The 25,353-nt window shown below is 33.6% G+C and overlaps 1 protein-coding gene across 6 annotated transcripts in view; it reads right to left on the reverse strand.

Moving 5' to 3' along the window:
• Positions 1-25,353, reverse strand: part of STXBP6 (syntaxin binding protein 6) — an 85,723-nt gene that overhangs the window by 17,063 nt on the left and 43,307 nt on the right. For all 6 annotated transcript variants that reach the window (XM_090141272.1, XM_090141274.1, XM_090141273.1 and 3 more), the window contains one exon: positions 1,632-1,762. In XM_090141272.1, the coding sequence (XP_089997398.1) occupies positions 1,632-1,762 (131 nt within the window). The remainder of the gene's footprint in view (positions 1-1,631; positions 1,763-25,353) is intronic.

Here is a 25,353-nt window from a genome sequence, read left to right on the forward strand (position 1 = left end):
TCACCCCAGGATTATTTTTTCTCCTATATATTTTTGATAAAAACACATGCAGGAATTGTTTTCTTATATATTTTTAATGAGGAATATTCAGCTAAGAAAAGAAATACCCGAAAACAAGAATATTTTAGACCAAATTATTAGAAGTTGGAATCTGATAAGAAATTCTTTTTAACTACAGATATATAGCTACTTTTACCTTCTATATTAACACAAGGATTTTTGTTTTAATATGTTTTAGCCATTCAGTCCAAAATATATTCTTATGCTGCATTACATAGAAAATGTGGTTCTGGTCTCTATATTTACTAAAAGAAAGAAAATAAACAGTAAGCCCTAGTCATTGTATTTAATTTATTATCATAAAGTGTTGTATAGATCTCAGGATAACAAGAACAAAAGATCACTTTCAGAACCAAGTTATCTCCAACTCTGTAACTTGCAATAGCTGCCAAAATAGATGGATTCTATAAAAGCAGTGATGCTATACACTTAGCAATATTTGCTAAAAATCATTTTGTAAACTAATCCAGCAAATATTATTTTGAATCAATGACACTGAACTATAGAAAAATAAGTGAAAGGAATGTCTAAGCTGAAGAACTTGATAGGACTTTCACATTGAATGTATCTCCAGATGCTGTTTACAGAGCTTCTTTGCAGATTATGTGAAACATCTATGACATTACTCTCATTTTCACCGTCCCTCTTATCCAAATAAAATTCTGCTTCCTGCTTTTCATTTAGCAGTGACCCAAGAACTTAATATTTATTAGCAGGACTGTACTAAATTTGGTGCACCACTAAGATGCTTATATGTTTGATCAGAGTACAACCCTGAAGAAATCAAGCGGGGTTAGCCATAAATATTCCGCTGTACAATGAGCACAGTAAATCATTTTGTTATCACACAATATTATTCACATTGCTACCTTCTAATTCTGCTGTTTGAATACTGAAGATTTGCATTTATAAACATGTTAGTAGAATTCTTCCCCAACAACTCAAGTCAGACTGCACATTCCACATTAAAAACAAACAAACAAAAAAACAGCACATGTTTGAGGCAAAAATTCCGGAAACAATTCCAAAACTACTTACAGAGTTTTTTGTTTGTTTGAATTGATTTCTGTTTTAAATCAGTAGTCATGTGACACTGGCATATAAGGTATACCACAACCCTTTGTACAGAAGGATAATTGGTGTGGAGGGAACTGAGGAGTGGACTGTCCTCGGAAAAGGTTCACAGTATTTCCAGAAACTTGAACCTCAGTAACCCCTGCTTTCTTTGCTTCTACTTACCGCCCTTACAATACAGCTGCATGCCAAAATGGAACCCAAGAGGCTTACAGATGAAGACAAGGCAAACACAGCTCTTATTTTTCTCTTCAAAAGAAAAGACAGAGCAGGGAAAAGAGTATGGGAGACAGGAAAGAATAAAGAAAATATCTGATTACAAGTTTTGGCCTCCTCTCATCTTTCCCATCATTCATGTACTCCACCAACTTATTTCTTGTTTGAGAATTTGCACTTAAACCTGTCACTTATCTTTCCATTTGCCTTTTGAAAGACGCTTGTTCCACAAATCAGTTACAAGAGCTCAGTTTCCATTTTCTAGAACTGTTCAAACTTACCTGATTAGGATCAATACCGTTGACCTGGCGAAGCTGCTCAAGCATCCACTGCGTTCTCCTAACAAATGATGTAGAGCCTTCAAATTGCTTGACCTTTGTAATAGTTGCTTGAGCTGGTTTTTTGTTTGTCACTAAACACATAAAAGAAAAAACATGCAACAGTAATGGGTTGAATTTTTCAGAAATGTTCTGTTCAGTTCAGTGTATCGGTTAGTTGGTTTAATGGTTCTATAATAATACATATTTATATATAAATTCTATAATGTCCCCCAAAATTAAATACATATTTCTAATTCTGACAGTATAAAGCATTCTCTTTCATAGATAACATAGTGAAAAGTATATTTCTTATGAAAGATGACACAATTCCAAACAACCATTATATAACTCAAAATTAGGTACATTTCAGATCACGACAGGTTAAGTTGCCAACAGCTTATAAAAACCAGAATGAAAGCTAAGCTCTTTCTGTCTGAATTTTTACAGACAATTAAGCACTTACATTTTCCCATCCTAAGTAGCCATGGTTTCTCAAATACAACTTGTTATTCATTTATCTCATCATTCAATTTTTTCTTTTAGATAAGAGAACAAACATGGCAATTCCATGCAAGTTTAATTTTATTTAACTGCTACTTTGAGCTGATTTCCATGCTCACAGTTGACTGAAAAAAAAAAACACCCAAACATACAGGTTTCTCTGTCTTTTCAAAACATGCCAACTCCTATGACATTCAGTTCCCAGTTTACATTTGACTTCAAAGTACGTGCACTTAGTGCACCAAGATAATAAAACCGCAAAACCACAGAGAATCTGTGGAAAACATAAAAATCAAGGAACTAAAACTCATTCCATCTTTTCTCCTCAAATACAAGGTATCACAAGTAAGAACAAGCTTACATATTCCAAAGAAAACATATGTTAAAAAAAATCCCAATATCGTAGAATATAGTTCCGCTTTTGGGAATAAAGAGAAAGTTAATATTAAATAGTAAAGATAGCACATCCTTATCTCATCATTAAGTATTGAAAAAGTTAACGCTAAATTCTCAACAGCAGGCAAAATGGGTTCTTACAGTAGACTTTTTCTGTAAACAAATACATTTTTGTGAGTATAATTAGACATACTTTCAATTCGTACAAGAAATTTTAAATCAATTTTAGGCACTTAATAAAATCATATTCACTATTATATTCATATTATTTATCTGTTGCTGTTTTATGTGATTTCCAAAACACATTTCTATTTCCATTGAAAAGATAATTTGTAGAAGCATTGTACTGCAAAATCTACTAAAACTGGTCTGTCACTCACTTTTCACAATAAAACATATTTCTGTTCAGTTTATATGATCCTCCATAAAGAGTAGCATTGGGAATGGCCACTTTTCTCTTGGCTTTCAGATGTTGGCACTTAAAAAAGACTTTTTAAATAATCAAGTCTTAAATAGTAAGATTAGCTCTTATTTGTGTACTCCTGTTACCCACATTCTCAGGAAAACTAACGAGACAAATCTGAAAGTATATACTGCATAAACTTTTGAACTCAGAGACATACATACTGTAAATGTTGATGTAGTGATCAACATTCCACAGAGTTAAAAAAGCTAACTTTTTTTAGGATGAAAGTTTACTATTGCACAGGTCAGTGACTTGATGTTAAAGGTACTTTAGAATGGAATAGCAAATTTGTACTAATACGAAAAAATCTTTTTAATATCTCAGGTGTATTCAATTTAATTGAGTCTGTGGATGTAAAAGCCCAAGAATCTTCATGAGAACTTGTTTTTGAAAAGAAATTCACTTTCATGAAAAATTCAGTAAGTTAAAAAATAATTAAACAGTTATCTGTCATGTGAAATGTTAATATGGAATTACTTCAGACTAGAAAACACAGCTGGATTCAGTATATTGACTGGACTGTTTATGAGATTATAATTAACAGATTATATATTTATATATATTTATATATATTACATATAGAACAGAATTCTCTTAATTGATAGCCAAAAACACTGAGAATCAAAATTGTAAAGTACATGATTCAGAACCATGTCAGATCTTAAAGAGAGGAAATCAATGTAGTATACCAGAAGATATAACAATTAAACAAAACAGAGATGACAGGCACCATACCTATACTTACACTGTATAGACAGATTCTGCTTTTACTGCAAGTTTTCAAGACCATGAAGTAGAAAACAAATACAGTATACATGAGCACAACACAAACTGAGGCCACGAGCTTTCTAAATTAATCCTTTTTAATATTTATTCACATCTTTTTGTCAAGACCTGTGTTAATTTTGGCAAACTGAATTCACTGGGCTCAGTTCCGCTTATCTTCTACGTAAGGCTGATAGAAGAAAGCTAAGAGTGGCCCTAATTTTAGCATCTCTGTGGTATTATCTTTCTAAACATATCAGACAATATTCTACTGCTGAATGTTGAAAGAAAAAACTGCTTGTTAAAAGAAAAAAACTTACAATATGTAAGGCACATATAGGATCAGTGCTAGCAGTACTGCAAAATAAAACAAAGGAAGCACTAGACAAAACAATTATTATGTGTGATTAAATGATATTTTTTTCTTTCAGAATCTCATGGATAATTGATTGTGACTCTTATTGGCCTAAACTTGATTTCAACCAACTGCTCTGAAGGCTTCTACATGACATACTTTCTAGTACTTTTGAAAATGGAGGTCATTTACTATTTCAAGGTCAAATATCAGATTTTACAGACTTGACAGTGAGACACAGGATGTCAAAACCTCTGTAGACTGCTCAGTTTCCTAGACTGCAGATTCCTATTTCCTATTTGAATAATCTAATTATTTGCATCTCTCTACATAGTCCTTTTAACAGCGAACAGATTTTCGTTCAACTTTTCAGTGAAAGCCTATTCTTCAGCTACTCTCAACAATTCCTGTTAGAGATAAACAGTAAAAAAAAGAAAAATAAAAACAAAAACACCAACCCAACAACTTGATTAGATGATTGGTTCACTATCATCCATACAATTAGCCTCGAAGAGGCTTTGTCATACAAAAGAATCTTGAGCAACTCAGTCATTGCTTTAAATAGAAATACAGCCTGAAGTCAGGAACTGTGACACTCCTGGAATACTAGCAGTTCTCCCTTTAGGTCTCTCACTTGTAATTACCGAGTGCAATGAAACAGACCTAGTTGCATTCTACCTTCTTTATCTAGGTATTTAAGGATAAGACTGGAATTTCTAGATCATTCTAAAAGCAGTTACCCAAAAGTCTACCAAATATGCTTTAAAAATCTTCATTTATCCCATGCCAGGTTGACAGTAGTATGGCAGCCATTAAAGATGCACAGCCATTAAAGATGCTCAGTCATTAAAGACGCTCCTGATGCTCAGACTCCCTGGCATCTGGAAGAGCAATCCTCACCAGCTGTCTTGCAAACTACAGCACTTCCAGAGAAGCCACTGAGTACGCCTTAAACTGCAAATATAAGAAGGAAAAAATTGGAAGAAATTACATGCTCCTAGCCACACACTCTTCCTAATAAGACGCACAGACGTATTTACTGAATTTCTCACAATATTTATCTACCTTAATAAAAGACGGTACTAAAATCATGTTTTGATTATAGTGATTTTTCGTTCTGTGCTTGATTTTTTTTCTAACAGAATATTAATCCTTCAAAATATCAAGCTGTAGCATGGACAAAGCACTCTTATTAGATAATATTAGATTCAATAAAATAGATCTATTTATACATTTAATTGAAGGGAACATATATCTATTAGTAAATTAAGAAAATGTTTGAGAAGTCAACTTACAGCAATTAATGATGGAACAAATTATGGACTATTTTACTTTAAAAAAAAAAAAAACAAACAACACAACAAAACAAACAGAAACAAACCCAAAACACACAGATGAAAACACAGCACTAGATTAACAAATAATCAAAAAGCAATGAGCCAGAAAGAGCATTACTTCTGAAACTGAAGACACTACTATTTTGCATCACAAGTAAAAATACATCACAGCATTGTTTCAAAGACATAGGTGAAATTTAAGAGGGATGCATTTAAGTGAAATACTTTTTCAAAAGCAAATTATAAAATAAGAGACAAAAAGAATTAATTTTATATCCCACTGTAACAAAGCCAAGAAAGTCACTGCTTTAATGATTTGAAGAACCCTGAAACATACTTATTTGAAATCCAGACATAAGTTAGAATTCTTTACAACACGTGGCTGGAATCTTAAGCAGCTAATCAATATAGCTTTTCACACTGAAAGCTAAGGGAGATGAAACTATTGGTCTAAATTCATTTCATCTGCAGTCCAGAATTAATTCTTAATTTTTTTTTGTCAACTTTCTAAAATATCTTTACATGTATATCCTGTATGGAAATGGCAAAATAACATGAAGTGATAACTGTTTAAATATTTACATTGAAATATTTGGCCTCGAGATAAAGTTTTAAGCAACATCTGTGCTTGAAGTCTTGATTCTGGATATCTGAGTTCAGTTTTGAATGGTCTTTAAATTTGGATTAGTACGTACGCTAAATAACTTTTGAACTCTTTAGGTAATTAGTACTCATAGGACAAATGTTTTTTTTGCCTCACAAAATTTCCAATCATATTGTAGCGTGTACCCTTACTGACTGAAATAACTATTGAAGGGATAAATTAATGTACAAAGTCTTGAAGCAGTTAGTGATTGTTGCAATTGTTCACATTACAACAAGATTATATTTATTTAATACCCGGACTCTACATAAGTGCTCTATTGTTCTTAGAGATTAATTTTTTAAGTAGTTCAATGTTTTATTGCTTCTTTGTCTTTTGGTTTTGAGAAAAAGGAAGTAGTGCAAATGAAGTAAGAGCACTAAAATATTACTTTCATTTGTAAGACTGACAGACAGAGGAATCTACTGAAGGTACTGGCTATGTATGCAGTACAATCCAAAACTACCCACCAACGTAATGTTCTGTCTCATCCTGTAAAATTGCAGTGGATGTTTATCCCCCAGCTCACAAATAACCAGTAATGAAATTTGTGTAAAAACAGCTGTTAATGACAGGAAAAAAATAAGTCCTTTAAAATGCACTCAAGAGAGTGTAAGCTGACTCCAGTTTTTATCAGGAAATAGATAAAATGAGTTATTAATATTATTGGCACATTTTTTTTTTATTTTTTTTTACAAGCCCATTCCCAAAGATAGAAAGTAGTTTACAAAGAGCCTGTGAAAGAAATCATTATTCTTCCATACTTTGCAGCTCTCCAGAGTTACGTACTGAGAATTGCCTTTTCCCTCCAGAGTTCTATTTGTGCAATTCAGTCTAATTCAGCAAATCTGACTCTCAGCCTCCAAGAAAGCAACCACTTCATAAACTGGCAAAAGCTCCTTGACTAAAATTTTGACAGGTAGAATTCTGGTAAACTATGGCTAGCCATTAATTTGATGATCTGGAATTTCTGAACTTCAGAAGAGCACTAACTTTTCTATTCCTCTAATTGCTTCCCCATCCTACAGTCTGAGCTTTCATATTCAGAGAATAAAGCAAGAGAACTTCAGAGAAAGCCTCAAATGCTTAAGGAAACCCATAACATATCACTTTCTTCTAAATGTATAAAGTCTCAAAGAAAAGAACACATCCCAGATTTTTCAAAGTAGCTTTGCAACATTCAGACAGAAGCTGAGGTTTAAGTAAGTTGGTGCATTCCAACATATTTATGTGTTAAATAATGAACCATGTATGTGATATCACCTTATGACATGGACCTCAGGAAAGTTATTTATAGTCTGCTTCACATGGTAGTTGTGAGTTTTATTATCAATTTCAGCTTTGAGTTTGAATACAAGAATTTATAGTATTTTATATTTTCACACAGTAATTTCAGGAACAGACTGATTTAATACGGAGATTAAATTCCTCCTTATAGAACTTTGAGCCTTATCACTGTGGTTGTACAAGTTCCTGCAAACTCGAGACCTGCCATGGTTCTCATACTTCAGCTATCTAAGGCAAGGAGCTGCTCTGAGAAGACAGTGATACTAAGTAGACACACTGCCTCCTCCAGAATGAATTTCAGGTACAGAAAAAAAGATTTGCTCCCAGCAGAAAATACCTAGTCTCACTAAGATTTTTGTAGTGTTGCACATAGTTTTGAAGTTCATTTCTGCATTTTGTTTCTTAAAAAATTGAGGCTTTTTTTTCTTTTCCTGGGGAAGAAGTTTTGGTCAAAAGAGAATGTGGGAAAGAGGAAGAGATTCCACATCAGTTATCTGAACAATACAGGATATTAAAAGAATAGAGGGAAACTCTCCCTCTTCTCCTACCTTTCCTATCTCTTCTAAAATAAATAGCTATTTAGCTGTATATTTTTCACACTATAATGTAAGTAACATTTCTTCTTTCTACATACAAGTTCTCTCTATCTGCTGAATAAAAAAACATAAATTTAAGAAATAGTATTAAAAATGAGTTAATCTCAACATAGACTGTTAGGTAAATGTATGTGATACTTCTCCAAGAAGAAAGACTAGACAAAACAGTTTAGTTGTATCTTCGAAGCCAAAAAAAAAAAAAAAAAAACACCAAACAAAAAAAACCCATTGCTTTGGTTTTTAATATCTATATAATGACAAATATTTTATGTTGTGTAAGACAAGGAGAAATATTTTAGGTGAATACCTGCACATTTTTCAAACTTATGAAAAAGGGCATTAATAACAAACAGATTCCCCTAAGTATTGCCCCTTTTAGTTTTATACCTGGTTATCCATTCTTTACTTTTCACAGAACAATGTAAATCCATGTCCTTATAAACTGTTTTTATGCCTGTTCAATCATTTTAATCCCCTCTCATCAGAACATCTCAAAAGTCAGCCTATCATTTTTCATTCTTATCAAATTTTTCAAAGCTAGGGAAGTAGAAGCACTATAGTAATAAATTAATGGCTTCTTTAATGTGTTCTTCATACATGATAGCAATATAGCTTAAGGTATTAACACCAAAGGAATTGCTCTCCATTTTGGCTCAGTTCTGTAAATGGATGCAGTTAACAGTGGGAAGAATGGCAGACTTTGTTTATAGCCAGGAAGAACCCTTCTGTATTCTTCTGGAACTCCTACATTTCCAATATTCTTCTCTCTCTTTTCTTTAAAATGAAGGTAGTATCATAAACAAGCATTGCTGAAGAAGATATTTTAAGCAGCTTTGCAAGCACTCATGCACACTTCAGAAAATCTCACTTCAATCCAATTTGGAAATCAAGGCTGAAGATATTCACTGTGGTGTATATACTTGTAAAAGGCTAGGGATATTTATCACATTCTAGTCATTTCAACAACAAGCAGTCACAGACAACTAGTTGAAGATTGTATCACAAAAGTATTTCTCTTAATAAATGGAATTTGGCATAATTCCCACACAATCTAACAGATGTGCATCTGCATGCAGTAAGTACCGAAGAAATTACCTCACCATCCTGAAAACAATGTTTAAATGTCCTGAAGGGCAAACTAAAGTTATACTTCATTCTCAGTATCTCATAAAATGTACTGTATTAGGAAATAGTTTTCCAATTATGTTTGCTTAGATGACTTGACAACCTTCATGTTTTTGGAATAAACTGTCCAATAACTTTTAAGATCCTACACAGATTTTAAGATTCCTTCCATAAAAGGAACTGTGACAACAGAAGTATTTGTTTTTAGAAAAACTGTGGGTTTTTTTCTGATTTTATACTAAATCACCTAACATTAGTAGAAGAGACTACCCAGCAGATACTCAGATACAGCAGGTACAAGAAAGGATTCTACTTAAACTTTTCCATAAAAAATCCTTATCTCTTGCTATATAATGGCCTAAGACAGAGCTGCAGTGGAAAAATACTTTCATATTCACAATTTGAACTGATAGACACTGTTCTATGTACATTCACATTGGTATAACATTCAGTTCTCAATACAAGCAACTAAAAAAAAAAGTGCTAACCATTTTAGATTACAAAGAAATTAATTTTAGCAAACAAACCCAGAGACCAACAAAACTTCACAAACATCTGTGAAGTGGTACAGGAGGTGACTGAAGGAGAAGTCAAGCAGTAAGGAAAACACGTGGGCTAAAAACTGCAATGCTAAGTTGTGAGATATTATTTTAATTGAAGTCAGTTATTTAAATGAAGTCCATTAAATGACAAAAAAAAAACAAAAAAACAAAAAAACAACCAACAAACAAACAAACAAAGAAACAAACCCCCCCTCCCAAAAAAAAACAGAATCTCACAGAATATGTATGTGTTTACTCCACTAAAAGAGAATGTTAAACCGTTCTTATATCTTATGCTCAGAAGTCTTAAAAGGACATTTAAACTGCAGAGAAGAAGAGATCTTACTTGAAGGTGTTATTATGAGCAGATAGTGTTGAGTTGCTCTGCATAGTATTTTAAATTACTTGAGATATAAATATTGCATACACTTCTATTAACAGGATTTCATTGTAAGGGTGAGAGCAGAAACAAACAAACAAAAAAATATTTAGCATCTGAACTGTTAGTCCAGTTCTTGTTCAACAGACTCAAAGTCATCTGCAAAGTAATGAATCTCAGAACACCTATGTAAAATAAAAATATAAACCTTTTCTAAATGAATCTCAGAGGTGAAGTGAATTAAAACATTTCATGAAGTCTTATCTGTCCATGTAGACAGCCAGGAATTTTTTTCTTTTAAAATGCATTTTGCATGACCTAAATTGATCCACTTCCTACTGTAAAAAGGCCAGCGAAAGTGCAAGTGAATGGATCCTATAGAAAACTCAAGATAAGGATAAAACCACACAGAAGTATATATAATTTTAAAGCACTATCCAAAGTTTTCCTTGACACATTACACTAATATCAGTCTTTGAGTAATCTTTTGTAATCTGTGTGTATCAGTAATGCATTTGTAGTCAAATTAAAATCATGTGGAAGGAAAATAAAATAGTATTTCCCAGATCATGATTTCATTAACATTCAAAGGTTAAAACTAAAGATATTTTGAAGCAGATTAAAGATTTCAAAAGAAAAAGAAGAAAAAGAACAGGTATGAAATATGAAGAATTCGGCATAGTTTTACTATTCTACAATCTATACAGCTAGGACATTCAGTAATTCCAATTTTTATCAGTAGATATGCCATTATAGCTCAGAACCATGCTGTGACCATTGATCTGACAGATAGAGAACACTAGAGCTACCTGCTGTTGTGGTAGGTGATTTTGACAGAGGACACTAGTAATGCTGCAATTAAATTTAATAAGATTTATCTCTAGAAATAGTAATGCACTAAGAGAGAAAAAATCCAGTTGTACAGTAAAACAAAAAAAAAATCCTAATCCATGGGAGTGTCTGGTGGATAAGCACCTCAACCTAGTAGACGGAGGGAAAGACAGACGGAGGGAAAGACAGACGGAGGGAAAGACAGACGGAGGGAAAGACAGACGGAGGGAAAGACAGACGGAGGGAAAGACAGACGGAGGGAAAGACAGACGGAGGGAAAGACAGACGGAGGGAAAGACAGACGGAGGGAAAGACAGACGGAGGGAAAGACAGACGGAGGGAAAGACAGACGGAGGGAAAGACGGGAAAAAAAAAAGAAAAAAGAATCTGGGTATGCAGAAATATTGCCAAAAATAAGCAACCTTTATGCTATTACATGACTCATCACTTGTCAGAACATAAAACAAGCAACAAGCACAGTTGGCATAGTAATACCTTGCAGATTTTTTCCTACTGTTGTCGCTATATAATCATTGCTCATTGCAATTAGAAAGATCTATTTTAAAATGGATGAACTGCTCATTATTGCCCCATACTTAATCCTTCTGACTAAATTATAGCTTCTCTGTGGTAAGAAATGAGGTGCTGACCAGCACATACTCAGGAAAATTTGATAACAGGAATGATTGCTAAGAGGTGAAAAAAATGCAACAAATTCCCAAGGGTTTTCTAAAAGCATACATTTGAAATTATGATCTATAAATACAGTCACCCCTGAAGAAATGCACGTCCTTCAAAATGAAATTTGACAGTACAGCCTTCTTGTCTCATGACATTTGCTTATCTCATGGAGTATTGTTTTTCCAGTCCATACTAGTGCTGTACATATCTTACAGAAAACTTTCTGGAAGCATGCTTTAAATTGAAAATGCTTTTTGTTTCTTCCAAACATGCACTAGAAGAATCAGACAAGGCCAGATCAAAATAACATTCAAGTTACTTGAAAATTGGATTTCTGAAAAGAAGCTTCTTACATTGTGTATCCACAGCAAACTAGGATCAGCAGTACACTTGCTGCAGAAATCAAGTTCAGTTTCTTATACCTGTTTCAGCACTTAATCTAAAGAAAACTACCTTCAATTCACCTATTCTACACGCAGGTACAGAAACATACAAGAGAAAACTATCTACAACAAATAGTTGCAGAATAAATAGAAAAAAAAAGTTACTGAAAATAAGTTTAAAGTATCAAATTTAATAAATTAAACTTTACTCTGGAATTTCCTTATATGGAAAATTAATTGATCTGGGAAGTTCAAAATAAAGTCCAACTTCCCTGACAGCATGATGTTGTTGGAATCTTGCCACACTTAACTAATAAGATTTGAAAAAGATAATCAAAAAGCTTATGACCTAGCTGCAGTACACTGGGCAATACAGAAACAAGGATAAAGAAATTTTAGTTTTATCTTGATGGAAACTTCCCTTTCTAACTGGCTTATGCAGGTGCCATCATCCCAGTTTTTACATAATGCGCTTAACACTAAAAACAGAGTTGACTTAAGAGATATCTCCAAATCTAATATTGAAGAGAAGACATCTGCTGGCATCTGCGACAGTCTTATGCACTCCATGTTTGTCTTTGCTTAACTTTATGATGTTCCTGCTGAACTAGAGGCAGCTGATGAACAGTCATATCCCCACTGGATCTGTTCCCCTCCTGTATAGTATGACCTTCAAACCTAAGGGAAGCACAGAATATTTCATTGTTCTAATCATAGAACAGGACACTAACTAGGATCAGCTCCAATATCATCAGCTTCTGCATGCAGCCCCTTGCACCTGGCTTATTAAACTTTGAACTACTGAGAAGACAGAATCCTATTCACCTTGCAGTCCCTGCCCCATCTACCATTCTATGCGGTTATGTTCCCATGTGGTTACTAAGTATTAGATTTATATCAGATCTATAAATTCCATTACAAAAATCAATACATCAATTTACTATTATAGTGAGAAACAGTGAACAAGTGATCTGTCTTTTCGTATGAGCTTTATATTATATTAAATTTTTACTCTAACCAATAGTCTATATTTTAACACTACTTAAGTATGGAAGACTCAGAGTCTAACACTTAAGAAATGACTGGTTATACAATGTCATATATTGCATCACACACTGAACAGAGAATTTACAAATTTCAACTTAAGTAATGGCAATATAAGCTTACAGTAAAAACTCAAATGAGCTTGAAATAAATAAAATTTATATACCTATTACTTGGAAATAATGCAATTAAATCAACTGCCATCTTTCTGTCAGCATTTTCTTCTGATCAAATAAATTATATATCTTAACATTTCAGTCACAATCATTTTTGGTTTACTGACTACTCTAAAAATTTCAAGCACTTTAAAGAGAGAGGATTAAATAAGGGAAAAGCAAAATCCACCCAAATCTCTACCAAACTACTCATTCTTCTATTTCTCACCATTCACACTCAAATTCACATGAAGTAACTGAAAAATTTCCAAACACCAGGACTAACAACTGGAATTTCAGCATCTATCAAATCATATTTGTTTTTGCTGGTATGAACTTTATTATGACAAGTATTACTATACGTCCTTTTTTTTTTTTTTTTTTTTTTTTTTGTATTTATACTTACCTTTTTAAATATTTTTGTTTGGTTATTACCTTCTCATTTTTCTTTTTTGTTTCCAGCTTCTACGTACTACAGAATCAGATTCCATTCTGAAGGGAAAGATCCTACTCTTTATCTAAACTTACATTGTACATGAATGATGATAAAAAAAAGAATAGCTTTCTCAAAGTTTCTCACAGTAGCTACAAGGCATCAAATTAAGTTAATAAAAAAAAGAAACTCTACTTTTGTGCACAGTTCATAATTAAAAGGTAGAACTACTGATGTAAAAACACTAAGTGAGTACTAACAATGATTATGAATTCACAAAAAGGATGCTCACAACAAATTCCGTATGAACTTAAGAATATGAAGTTCAGTAAGAGCTATGTGCGTACGATGATGTGAACTAGCATGAAAGAAAACATGGCTAGATGGATCCTTCTCAGTATTGTTATGTTGCAAACACCACAAACTTATCAGAGACAGACTGATCCTTCTTTACAGGTAAGTACTGGCTAAGTTATTCAGTCAAACTCCACTACAGCATACAACATAAACCTGCTTATTGCACGCTTCCACACAAGTTACCAAATGCTTCATTAACCCAGAGAAAATAAAACAAAATCAAGAGCTGTATTTCTTAGCTGCCTTCTCTGCAGCCCACATAGGTCTGTAAAGCAAGATATTGAGTAGTGAAAAGCAATCAGAACTGGAAAGTTCAGGATTAGAGCCCAATATATCACAGTTTCTCAGTACTTAATAGAACAGTGCACTTGTATCATATATCACTTCTGTTTGCAAAGTTCAGACTTGTAAACACTTTCCTTTCCAATCCAAGACCTGCAGTAACATCATGACAACCTTCTCCACTCAAGATGAAAGGAAAACAAGACAGAAAGCTTTAGCACAATCTGTTTTTCCTTATATGTTCATTTTCCATTTCATTGCCAGACATCATCAGCAAAAAATATCAGTTTCACACCTTTGGCTGATGTTTCAGGAGGAAAGCTCTAGGTCATCATTTTATACACTTGATCTAACAATATTTTTTTCTTAAATTAAGAAAGATTTCAAGCACACAATGTCAAACCACATCCTGCTTCAGTAAGAAATGACTGTGTGATTTGTTCAGTTTGGAACACACTATATACAAAGACCTTTTTTTATTACAGTGATTTTCAATTAGTAATAAAAAAAAAATATATGATTGGCTGTCTAATAGGAGGAATCAACATTCTTACAAAAGGTTCTCACCCGTGAACCATGATTTAGATGTTTTGTTTCTTTCAGATGAGCACACATTTTGAGAAGGCAGACAGATGTAATTCAAAGCAAATTAAACACATTACATCTATATCTGGCTTCTATTTCTGTTCTTCTCCACAGTTAAGGAGACATGACATCCTTCCATACTCTTTCCTTCTAGAAAAGTCAGAAATATTATTTACTAAATTCATCATAAAAGATAAAAGTGCAACAGAAACATTCCTATGGAAATTCTATTACTAAGAAAAATAATCTATTCCATAGAGGAAGTAAAAAGTAAAATATTAATGTTCACAGATGAATTCCTGCAAATGCATACACTTGTCAATGAAAATTCAACTACCATTAGTATTTTTTTTTTTCTTCTCAATTTATTTATTCAACAATAACTTCTAGAAGAATATAATGAACTGGGAACACAACTGAAAAGCAACAAATGATAGAAATGAAAATAAAGAAGGCTGGAAAGTTAAAAATTCTCTAGACATTTATTTCACTTTCTAGTTTTGCTTAAAAGAGTCAAAAAGTTTGTTCCATGCTATAAAGTTTTATTTTACAATTGAAAGTTCACAATAGCAACATATTTTCAACAACTACAAGTAGGCGGGACACCCTGCCTCCCATGGCAACTAAATTGGAAAACTAGTTGGAAGCTTTTAAATCACAGATCCATGCATGTAAAGAAAATTTTAAAAAAGAGAAAGGAACTAATAAAACCATTTTTATTTTTAAGCTCATTCAGACCAAGTTTTAAGAGAGAATAAAACAAATCTTCCCAAGATAGAAGTTTAAAAAATTTACCAGCATTAATTAGTTTAAAGGGCCGAAGTATGCCTTAATGGTAGAAAGAAGACAACACCTAAAAAGGAAAAAACAAAACATCAAAACCAACCTATTCTTCAGGCTCATCCTCTTCATGAGAAACATTTCATAGTTTCACAGATATGCATTTCTGCAACAGCTTCCATCTAGTAATTATTCCTAGCTTGTAACCTGATGTAAACATTACAGTTTCAGTGAAGAAACTCAGAACAGCATTTTGCTGCTGAATAAAACACTTTAATAAAACCAAACTACTTTGTTTCCCCTTGAAAATAAGTAAATGAGAGGTGAAGAAATGGGAGAGGTAAACTCAGCTTATTCTCCTCTTTTACGCCTCCATACAAAAATTTCAGAAATCAAAGAGCAAATAATAAAAAAATAGTCCTGCACTGTTTTTTAATACTTACTTTTTAAAGAGTTCTTCCTTTTTGGCACATTTTCTATCATTATATTTTTATAAAGCAACAACTTTCTCTTTAGAATTCAGACTTGGTACATAAAATGACAAATGAGACAACGGAATGTTTGGGACAATCTGGGTTAAGGTAATTAGTATGGGTAATTTGATTTGTTTAACTACTGCAACAGTTGCTTACAATATTTGCTGACAAAAAGCTACTGTCACACAAGTGAACCCTGCTGTCCTCCTCCCATGTCTGAGGATACTGAAATGTTTTGCTCTTATCTGAACAAGAAACTTAAATCCCAAACTATCTACAAACCAAAAAGCATTTTTGTTTACCACTTAAAAAGAGCTACATACATGCGGTGCATTACTGTATTAGTCAGTCTAACTGTTATCATACAATTATATCTGCATTCCGGTTACAAGGTTCCTGCCTCTATCACAGCTGTAAAGAATATGCTATTTGAAACAAAAAGATACAGACATTATCCTAGAAAATTTATACTGCAAAAGGACAGGTAATCAATCACTTAATTATTTGGCAGTACTAGAAATTCAGGAATATGTGACTACTATAGCATCTGAGGACAGAAATGGATGGTAATGAGGCCTTCAAAGGCTCTTTAGAAGTCAATTTAGCCTCATCAGAGACTTACTGAATGCGGCATAATTGCAAAGACTGCCAACACAAGAAATTTAATGTGCTCCAAAGTAAACTGAATAGCTATAGAATCTTCAAATAACATCAGGGAAAAAAGGCTAAGGCACTTGGACTGAAAAGATGCAAGGAATAAAATTACAGGAGAAGAGAGCTGAGCAGCCCCATACACTTTGAAAGGGCTTTATCTAAAATTCTCAGTCTCCGTAATCAAACTCAACAGAATGAAACATACAAGCAGCTATGGTACTGATGAGCAGACTGGTTGAAGAAACATTCAAATAGATCACAAGTTCTCAAAGATTACAGTGCAGTACCAACTCTTGTTTTAAGTTATATTTTAAAGATATGTTTCAAAGGTAATTCTCAGTGTTGCATTTTGCAATCAATTGGGATGGCTTATTCCCAGAATACTAGGTATAGTACATGGCTGACATGAGTAGAAGAAAAACAACAGGGGTCAGATTACCTTCAAGCAAATATTTGAGCCACATCAATTTCTTCTGAACAAACATGAAACACAATCAACAAGTGTTATTTCATAGCTAATCACCCCCCTACACTAGAGATTTAAAAATGGACCTGAAAATATGGACAGAAACTCTTTCACCCTTCTGTGTTTGCCAAACTGCCCACAGAGAAAAGCTATTCATTTAATTTTAAATAGCCTTCTGCCTTGCAGAAAGTCTCTGTACAGTAACAAAGACCTTCAAAAATGCATGGGCTGTTTCTTAAATAACGCCTCCTATTTTGCTAAGTTAGTCCATAATGTCAGTGGTGGATGTTTGTAGTATGGCAGTAGAGGTTGAACCTTCCCATCAATATTATGTTACTTTTTCTTGCCATGCTACAGATAGTACTAGAGGGGTAGTCTGAAAAAATAGTGTCTAACAAGGAAGTACACATGAAGCAAAGGTGTATTATTGAATTCCTTCATGTGGAAAAAAGCTATTGCCACTTGCTGAACATGGAGACCAAACAGTGGATGAAAAGCACAGAGTGGCAGTGGGTGGTGTATTTCAGCAGTGACAGCGACATGAAAGACAAGCCATGTTCTGGATGTTCTGGACAGCCATGCAGTTTTTTTTACGTGCACTGCATGCAGCCTCCTATTAAGTGCTGGAGAAAATGCATTGCTAATGGTGACTATGCCGAAAAACAATGTTTAGTAACTGAGAATTTCCTCTATCAATTAGTGTTATTGTGCTCTTTGTATCTATTGTAGTTTCCATGGAAATAATTTAATACCCGCAGAGCACACACATTAGCATCGCACTCACGTATAAACATAAGATGAGGGACATTATTCTGAAGCAATGCTTTTGCTTAAGACAGAAGCAGTTCTGTACTTACATGCTACCACAAGATATTCACAAGGATTAGAATGTGACAGCAAAACTAATAATGCCACACGTTCTCTTCTAACTTGTTAATATTGCCAATTAGAACATTTCTCCTGAGAAAGATGAAAATGAAGATATTACAGCCATTTTTACAATAAATACTAAATTAAGTTAATTACATTATTACAATAAATATAAAAATGAAGACTTGAAATCATCTACAAACAATGTCAATAGATACTAAATCTTATATCAGTAGCAAATAAAGAACAATAGATTAAGGAAATAAATCACATTTCACACAAATCTGATAAGGTTAAATATCTGTATGACAAACATGATCTTCACAATGCGATACACAATCATCTTTGAGAGGCTGGAGTGACCAGCATGGAATACTTATTTGGACTGTAATCTACCCTTTTGAGGCTGAGAATGCTAAGCAGCTTCCTAACAATCTTTATTTAATGGGCAGCTGCATCCCCTAGCTTCTTCCAAACACATATTAGTATATATGACAAATTCCTTAGGGTCACTCAACACCAACTGCTTTACTAGTCTTTTATAAAAACATATTTGAAGGAAATATTGGAACAATGGTAATGGCTACTGCTTGCTACTTGCAAAATATCTCAGTCACATAAATTTTTCTTTGTTCTCATTACGATTTACATACACTGTTTTTGTTCTTTTTTATTTTACTTTTAATTAATACATAGCTTGTTTATCAAGGACATCATTTGACCTTACTGAATATAGCTCTAAACAAATAATTGGAATCAGCTTGTTCATAATATGTAGCAACACCAAGTAAGAACTCCAGAGCAGAAACAGCAGAGTATGGTTAGAAGCTAGATAACTTCATGGCTCATATCAGACTCTGCAATCAACTGAGTTCTCACCTTGCCTCATTATGCACTATGTCACATACTCTGGGTTTCACAGACAAAGTAAGAATTAGACTGAAGTGAGCAAGCTGAAAATAGAGCAGAACTAATCAACAGATCTTCCCTATGTTTTGATTTCCTCAGATACATTCTCCTCTTTCCACATGGAAGCTTTTCTTGAACATAAGCCAAAGTCTTCAAACATTTTCCCATTCATTTGTTGCTAGGGCAAGATGAGACTGAAAAATACACCAAGATCCTGAGAACATCTGTATGATGTGTGCATTGACTGTGAGCACACAGGCCATTTACTACACTTCAAGAATTAGAATATTTACTGGTCTCTGAATCCCACGCAGAAATACAGGAATACTGCTTGAAGTTTCTGAGACTCCAACTCACTACCACAAAATCTCTTTTAATACTCCTCTCTAAAAAAAGGTAAAGAGCTGTATGAGCTGTACATAATTCTCTAAAATGAAGCAAATAAACACGGATTCAAATGATTATATGCTAGGCATGATACCAACTTGTTCAAGTACCTAGAGTAGAAACAAACTGATCCTTGACTGACCATTATTTACATTTTTTCCAGTTTGTAGTTTTTAGTGCAAAGTCAACAATCTTAATATATACTTAAAATTTCTAGAATTTCTTAGCCTTCCACTTATGAAATTTAGAGCAATTTTCACACTGAACAATTATCAGATACAGTTGTTTCTCATGTGATTAGAAAATGCTTAGTGTCATAGATAGGGTTCTGCTTGTTACTGAACAACCCTTTTGTTCAGTAGATTTTCTGTGAACAAGTAATAAATCCTAACACCTAGTACTACTTTGGTTTTCTTTTTTTTTTACTGGTTGACAATTAAACCAGAATGCCATATTACAGCTTCATAATTTTATAAGTAACACAGCAAATTCGCAGTGTATTTGTATTATATAAATCATTTTGAAATTTAATATTGAAGATAACATACCACATAATGCTACACAAATTGCAGTTGTATAGCCCAGGCATAAGTTCTTTTGCTATTTTTATTTAACCTATTACAATGAAAACATAATAACCAGGATTTAACAGCATAAGCAGCAACTGCATCTTGAAACTTTATACAGATGTCACAAACAGAGATCTTTTGGAATACATAATACAGATAACATGAAGCCCCAAATGCTTATCACGTGGATAGCCCCACAGATTTAAAAAAACATAGCAATGAATGAGCAGAAAATTATTGAATCTAATTACTGAAATATGATAGACAATGTTTCTCTTTAAACTGAGGTTACAGATTGTGTGAGAGATCTTACATACAAATAATTTAACATTACGAGACCTCTGATACTGTGTAATTATCACAGATGGAGGCTCCAGATAACAGGATGTAGGGCTTGTCATTGCTGTTTGTGATTGGTTGTGCAGTTTTGTTTTGTTTTAGTATTTATATACAGTCTATAACTGAATGTAAATGTTTCTTAACTTACTGTGAAATAGAAACCAGAATAGCAGGACCCTACAGTATACTTAATAAAAGCCTTCTAATCTTCAAAGAAAGATATCCTAGACTGTATGTCAGAGTACAGTGAATATCCCAAGAGCTGGATGAAGTAGTGGCTCAGTACTCTTCAGACTGGGAATTTCCGATGGGAAAAATATTAACTTCTGGTCTCTTGCACTGTATCAAAACAGTTACATAAAGAAAAGGTCAAGGTTTCCTAGCAAAATAAATATAGATGTCTTAACTTAAAACTAATAGCATACTTTTCAGATATGGGGTGTTTTTATGGCAATAACCAAGTTTGAACATAATGCAATGGAACACCAGACAACTATCCAGCTGTGTAATAACTTCAATGACATTCTGTGCCAATACAGATACTGCATATAATAAATAAAATAAGATTTGGTGAACCTGGATATAGTAGTATTCATCTAATTATGCACGTCGGCTGTACTATCACCAGGATACAGCTGTTAAAGATATGAACCATAGCTCTTTTCCCTTTCTCCACTCCCCTTTGCGTGGGTTATGCTTTCTGGCACCTCACCAATTTCTACTGACACTGCATCTCAAACAACTAACATGCCGAAGATGGAAAAAAAACATATGAGATCTTTAGAAGTCATTAATACTGTCACCAGCAGTATGTAAAAAACTATGAGCAGAAGACAAAAGATTAAGGGATAACAACCAAGTTGTTTTAGAAAAATCCCTTGCACTTTAGAGAAATGAAAGTGTTCTAAACATGCTCTTGTGTAAAGGAAAAACATACATATATAACTTAATATTTGCCTTCAAAATGCACCCAATTTCTTAGAGATGTACATAAACATCTTTTGCTGTTCAAATATTATGACTCATTCCAGACTCTAGACACTGCTGAAGGGTAAGCAGGGCCCCATAGTAAAAGAGTACAAGTGAGAAAAAGGCTTCACAGGGACTACGGATAGGGGGGGAATAGTTAGAGATAGTTTCTAGAAGCAAGAATGTAAAAGTTGTTAGACAAATAAGCAATGGCAGACACGGGGTCTGGAACAATGATGGGGATGAAGGCTGTAAAGATAAGGGTTTGAGAACAGCCTGAGGACATCTGGCAATGAGATCATTAGATGTCCACAGGGCAAGCTGAAACTGGGTTGGGGGGGACTGCCGCTCCCGCAGGGTCAAAAGTTAACATGGAGAAAGACTACAAGGCTTCACAACAAAGATGAGGATTCTTCATCCCACGACCATCAGGAGGAGACCCTCATGACTCACTATGCAGATGCAAGGAGGGGGACGGGGGGGGGGGGGGGGAACCGCATGCTAATGGGGTTCTTGGGAATGCAATTAATATGTATGTTCCGAATTCTTGGAAACTATTGATTATTTATTAGTTCAGCCTATACCTATAGCATGCTTTTTCCTGACGTGCAAGTTAGGAAGAGCTATCCCCCTTGCACCTGAAACACACGCAGCACTGATTAAATATACCTGCTTTTATAATTACTTTGTGGTTATAGAGTCTGATTCCACATGTCACTACTACCAACACAGAGTTTGCATGTTTTTATGTCAGCTTTGTAAACCAATCTCTTTTTGCCTGCTTTCATCTTCTTGTTCAATTCATTGTGGTCAACACCAAATGTAGCGCAAGCTAAATTATTACTTCTATCATCCAAATCACATCCATACCCATACTACAGTTGTGAAGAAAATTATACAGACCCTCAAAATATTTGAAATATCCAGAAATAGTATATTGATGATTTGCTTAATCTGATATTGAATATTCTGTAGCCACCACCACTCCTTGTGACTTTTTCTCCATTGTAAGTTAAGTTATGTCTGCTATTCCCTTAACACAGATTCTGTTTCAATAAAATCACTACGAGTATCATTAGCTAAAGCACACTACGCAGAGATACTACACACTAGCACAGTACAACACAAAGGTGTGCCAAAAAGTGGTAGTGAGAAGAACTGTGGCACAGGTGTACCCTCCTCGGGATTGTTAAACTCTAAGCTTATCAGAAGCCATGAGTAGTCCCAAGACTTCTAATAAATACAATGCTTTACAGTGCTAAAACAAAAACAAAAAAACCCCACAACAACCAACCATCACAGAACATTTCCATAGCAATACAATTATTACAATACTAAGAAGGTCTTTCTATTTCAGATGGAAAGACAACTTCTTTGGGTAACAAGAAAAAAGAGCTCCTTGTGCAAGGTAATCCTGCAGTGGGTCACATTACAGTTCAAGTGTTCTAACGTATCTCTTCATACCTGGAGTCCAAGAGGACAAAACTATTCTTTGTTAGTGTCAAAAGACTGAACTTGAGAAGTCAAAAATTCTCTGTTTTAAACTAGAAAAATTACAAGTGGGTTGTCTAGTCCTTATCTTTATTTTAATACTTCCCCTTATGCAAATTTACAGTCACTTAGCAACTTAGTGGTAACTGTCTTTGTTTCAAGAATATTGTTAACTAGATCATGAAACCACTGGCTTAGTAAAAATAGCATCTGAAAATAAAGGACATGTCACTCAATTTATTCCTATTCTAGGAAATTCTGTGTACTCTGAGTCACTTTACTTTGACAGATGAAGCACATGGTCAGAACATAGTTTGACAAAGTTGATGTGTATCTATTATGCTAAAAATCTAGAATTTATTGAATATTGCCCAAATCTTCAGGTAAGCATGTAAGGCTCAAAATGAAAAAAAAAAATCCATTAAAAATAAAATTATTTTTACCTTATTATGTAAACTATTTAATTTTAAATCAGCCCTCAAATTGATGTATTCATGGTACAGTGTAGGAGGAATTATCTGATTTTGCAGCATTTTAAGGCCCAAATAATTTGCATTTTCTAAAACTCAATTTTCTGTGTAGACAGATTTTTGACAAACTGTGTTGTTAAGATGTTACACCATCAAGGATAAGAATTTTATGGAAAAAATTAAGTCAGCATATTATTCAATTTTTATCTGCAATCTTTTAAAAGAAATGCTGTGAGATTACTTATAAGAAATAGAGGAGCTAGGTCTGAAGTTAGTTTTAAAACACGTGAACTTGAATATGTCAAGACGGAAATGAGTTTGTATTATTTCCTGTGTTGTTCACTGAAGCCTCAAAACATGGATGATGTAATGTTCTATTTTTTTTTTTTTTTTTATGTCTACATGTCAGTACTTATGGAGAGCGCTGTGCAAAAAGAAGAGAAGCAGTGAATTATTTGCATTGATATTATACGAAAAAAATGAAATCATGAACAACTGTAAAGTCAATAGAAGTCCTATTTACACTGCAAAAGTAACAAGTGAAAAGCAAGACAAAGCAGAACTAGCTATACTAGAAATTAATAGCTGAATCTCAAAGATTTAAGAGAAGCTAACATCTGTTTCCAATATTCCATTCACACAAATGTGTCCTAATGACAACTTGTTCGGAGTTATGCATATAAATCTACCATATTCCTAATTTTTCCTTCTTGATTTTTCAGACTTCTTAAAAATCAATCTTTATGGTCAGAACATATTTCAGGAAAAATTTCTCTGCCTTTCTAGTATATGATCCCCTGTACAGAACTCATGAGAAAATGCTCAACTTTCAGACAAGTTCTCACTGCCCATACTAACTCAAAAAAGCAAATAATTGTCCAGTTAAACTGTTTACAATACTTGCAGGATTCACTGCTTTTAAACTTTGAATGGTCTTCATCTGGTAGTCATCAAAAGTCATGCAAAAATTCAACAAAACAGAATACCCAAAACATAGAATGTCTCTAGATCGGTACAGCATCTGTTCAGCAACACAAACTTTTCTCCAGCTGTCAGTCTCCAGCTGTGGAATTTCTGTAAATATCTCTAATTACAAGATTTTCTCTATTCAGCTTTGAGTTCAAAGAGGTACTAAGAAATAACACAACTGATGACTCAAGATTTGGAGACTGTATTATCTAAATGAATGGCAAATATAACTCTTGGCAATAATTCTACTTGCTTACACTGCTGTTCTGAGTAATTTTAGCAGACAGACAATCTGAATAACACAATTGCCCCATTACACATTAATTTTTTGAGATGCTATTTAATTAGCATAACATAAGTAGTGAAACATGACTAAAAAAGGTAGTTTTTATTCCATTTAAAAGACAATTAGAGCATTAATGAAATCTGTGTTATTTCTCATGAACTGGAATGCAAAAAAGCCACTGCCACTGGATGATAATGTTAAAATCCCTTAGTCTCACAGGATTGCAGTACAGGTTTAAACATCTGTATTTCAAAATGGCATCATCATATTGTACATATCGGTCACCACCCAAGCCCTCCTCCTTGCTAAGAAAATAAGCTAATTGACATTAGCACAAAAAATATTTTAGAAGGCCACATCAGTCCCTAGCTAGAAAACCAAAAGCTCACCTTTATATAAAGCAATAAATATCAGTGTTTGAGAGCCTAACTGAACAAATTAATACCTCAACAAATACATTGGTCTATAATTTTAGAATCCTTCAAATGCTGTAACAGGACATTTTCTTTTCTTCTTCAATTCATGATAAATTTCACAGCATCTCTTCAAGCCTTTTCAAATTTTACATTCTCCATAGTTGAAGGTCATTTCTGTTCTTTAGCTTCCAAACTAGTTTGCATTACACTGTGAACCATGGGTAAGGAACCAAAATTCCCTCACATAGATGATACAGCTAAAGAATAATTTGTGTGTATTTGTATGCTACATTCACTTAAGAAATTAGAATTTCTTATTTAAAATTTAAGAAAAACTAAGAAAACTGTTATTAAAAAGACATTGTAATATCTAAATACAAACTATCTATCTATCTATCTATATATATTTGATAACTTTTTCATAAGTTCTTTACCTAGCTCTTGTTTTCAAGTAGGTTTAAAAAAAAATCAGAAATAAACAAGGCTCAG

The sequence above is a fragment of the Phasianus colchicus genome, chromosome 5 (assembly GCF_987193195.1).
Source record: "Phasianus colchicus chromosome 5, bPhaCol1.hap1.1, whole genome shotgun sequence".
NCBI classification, from domain to species: domain Eukaryota; kingdom Metazoa; phylum Chordata; class Aves; order Galliformes; family Phasianidae; genus Phasianus; species Phasianus colchicus.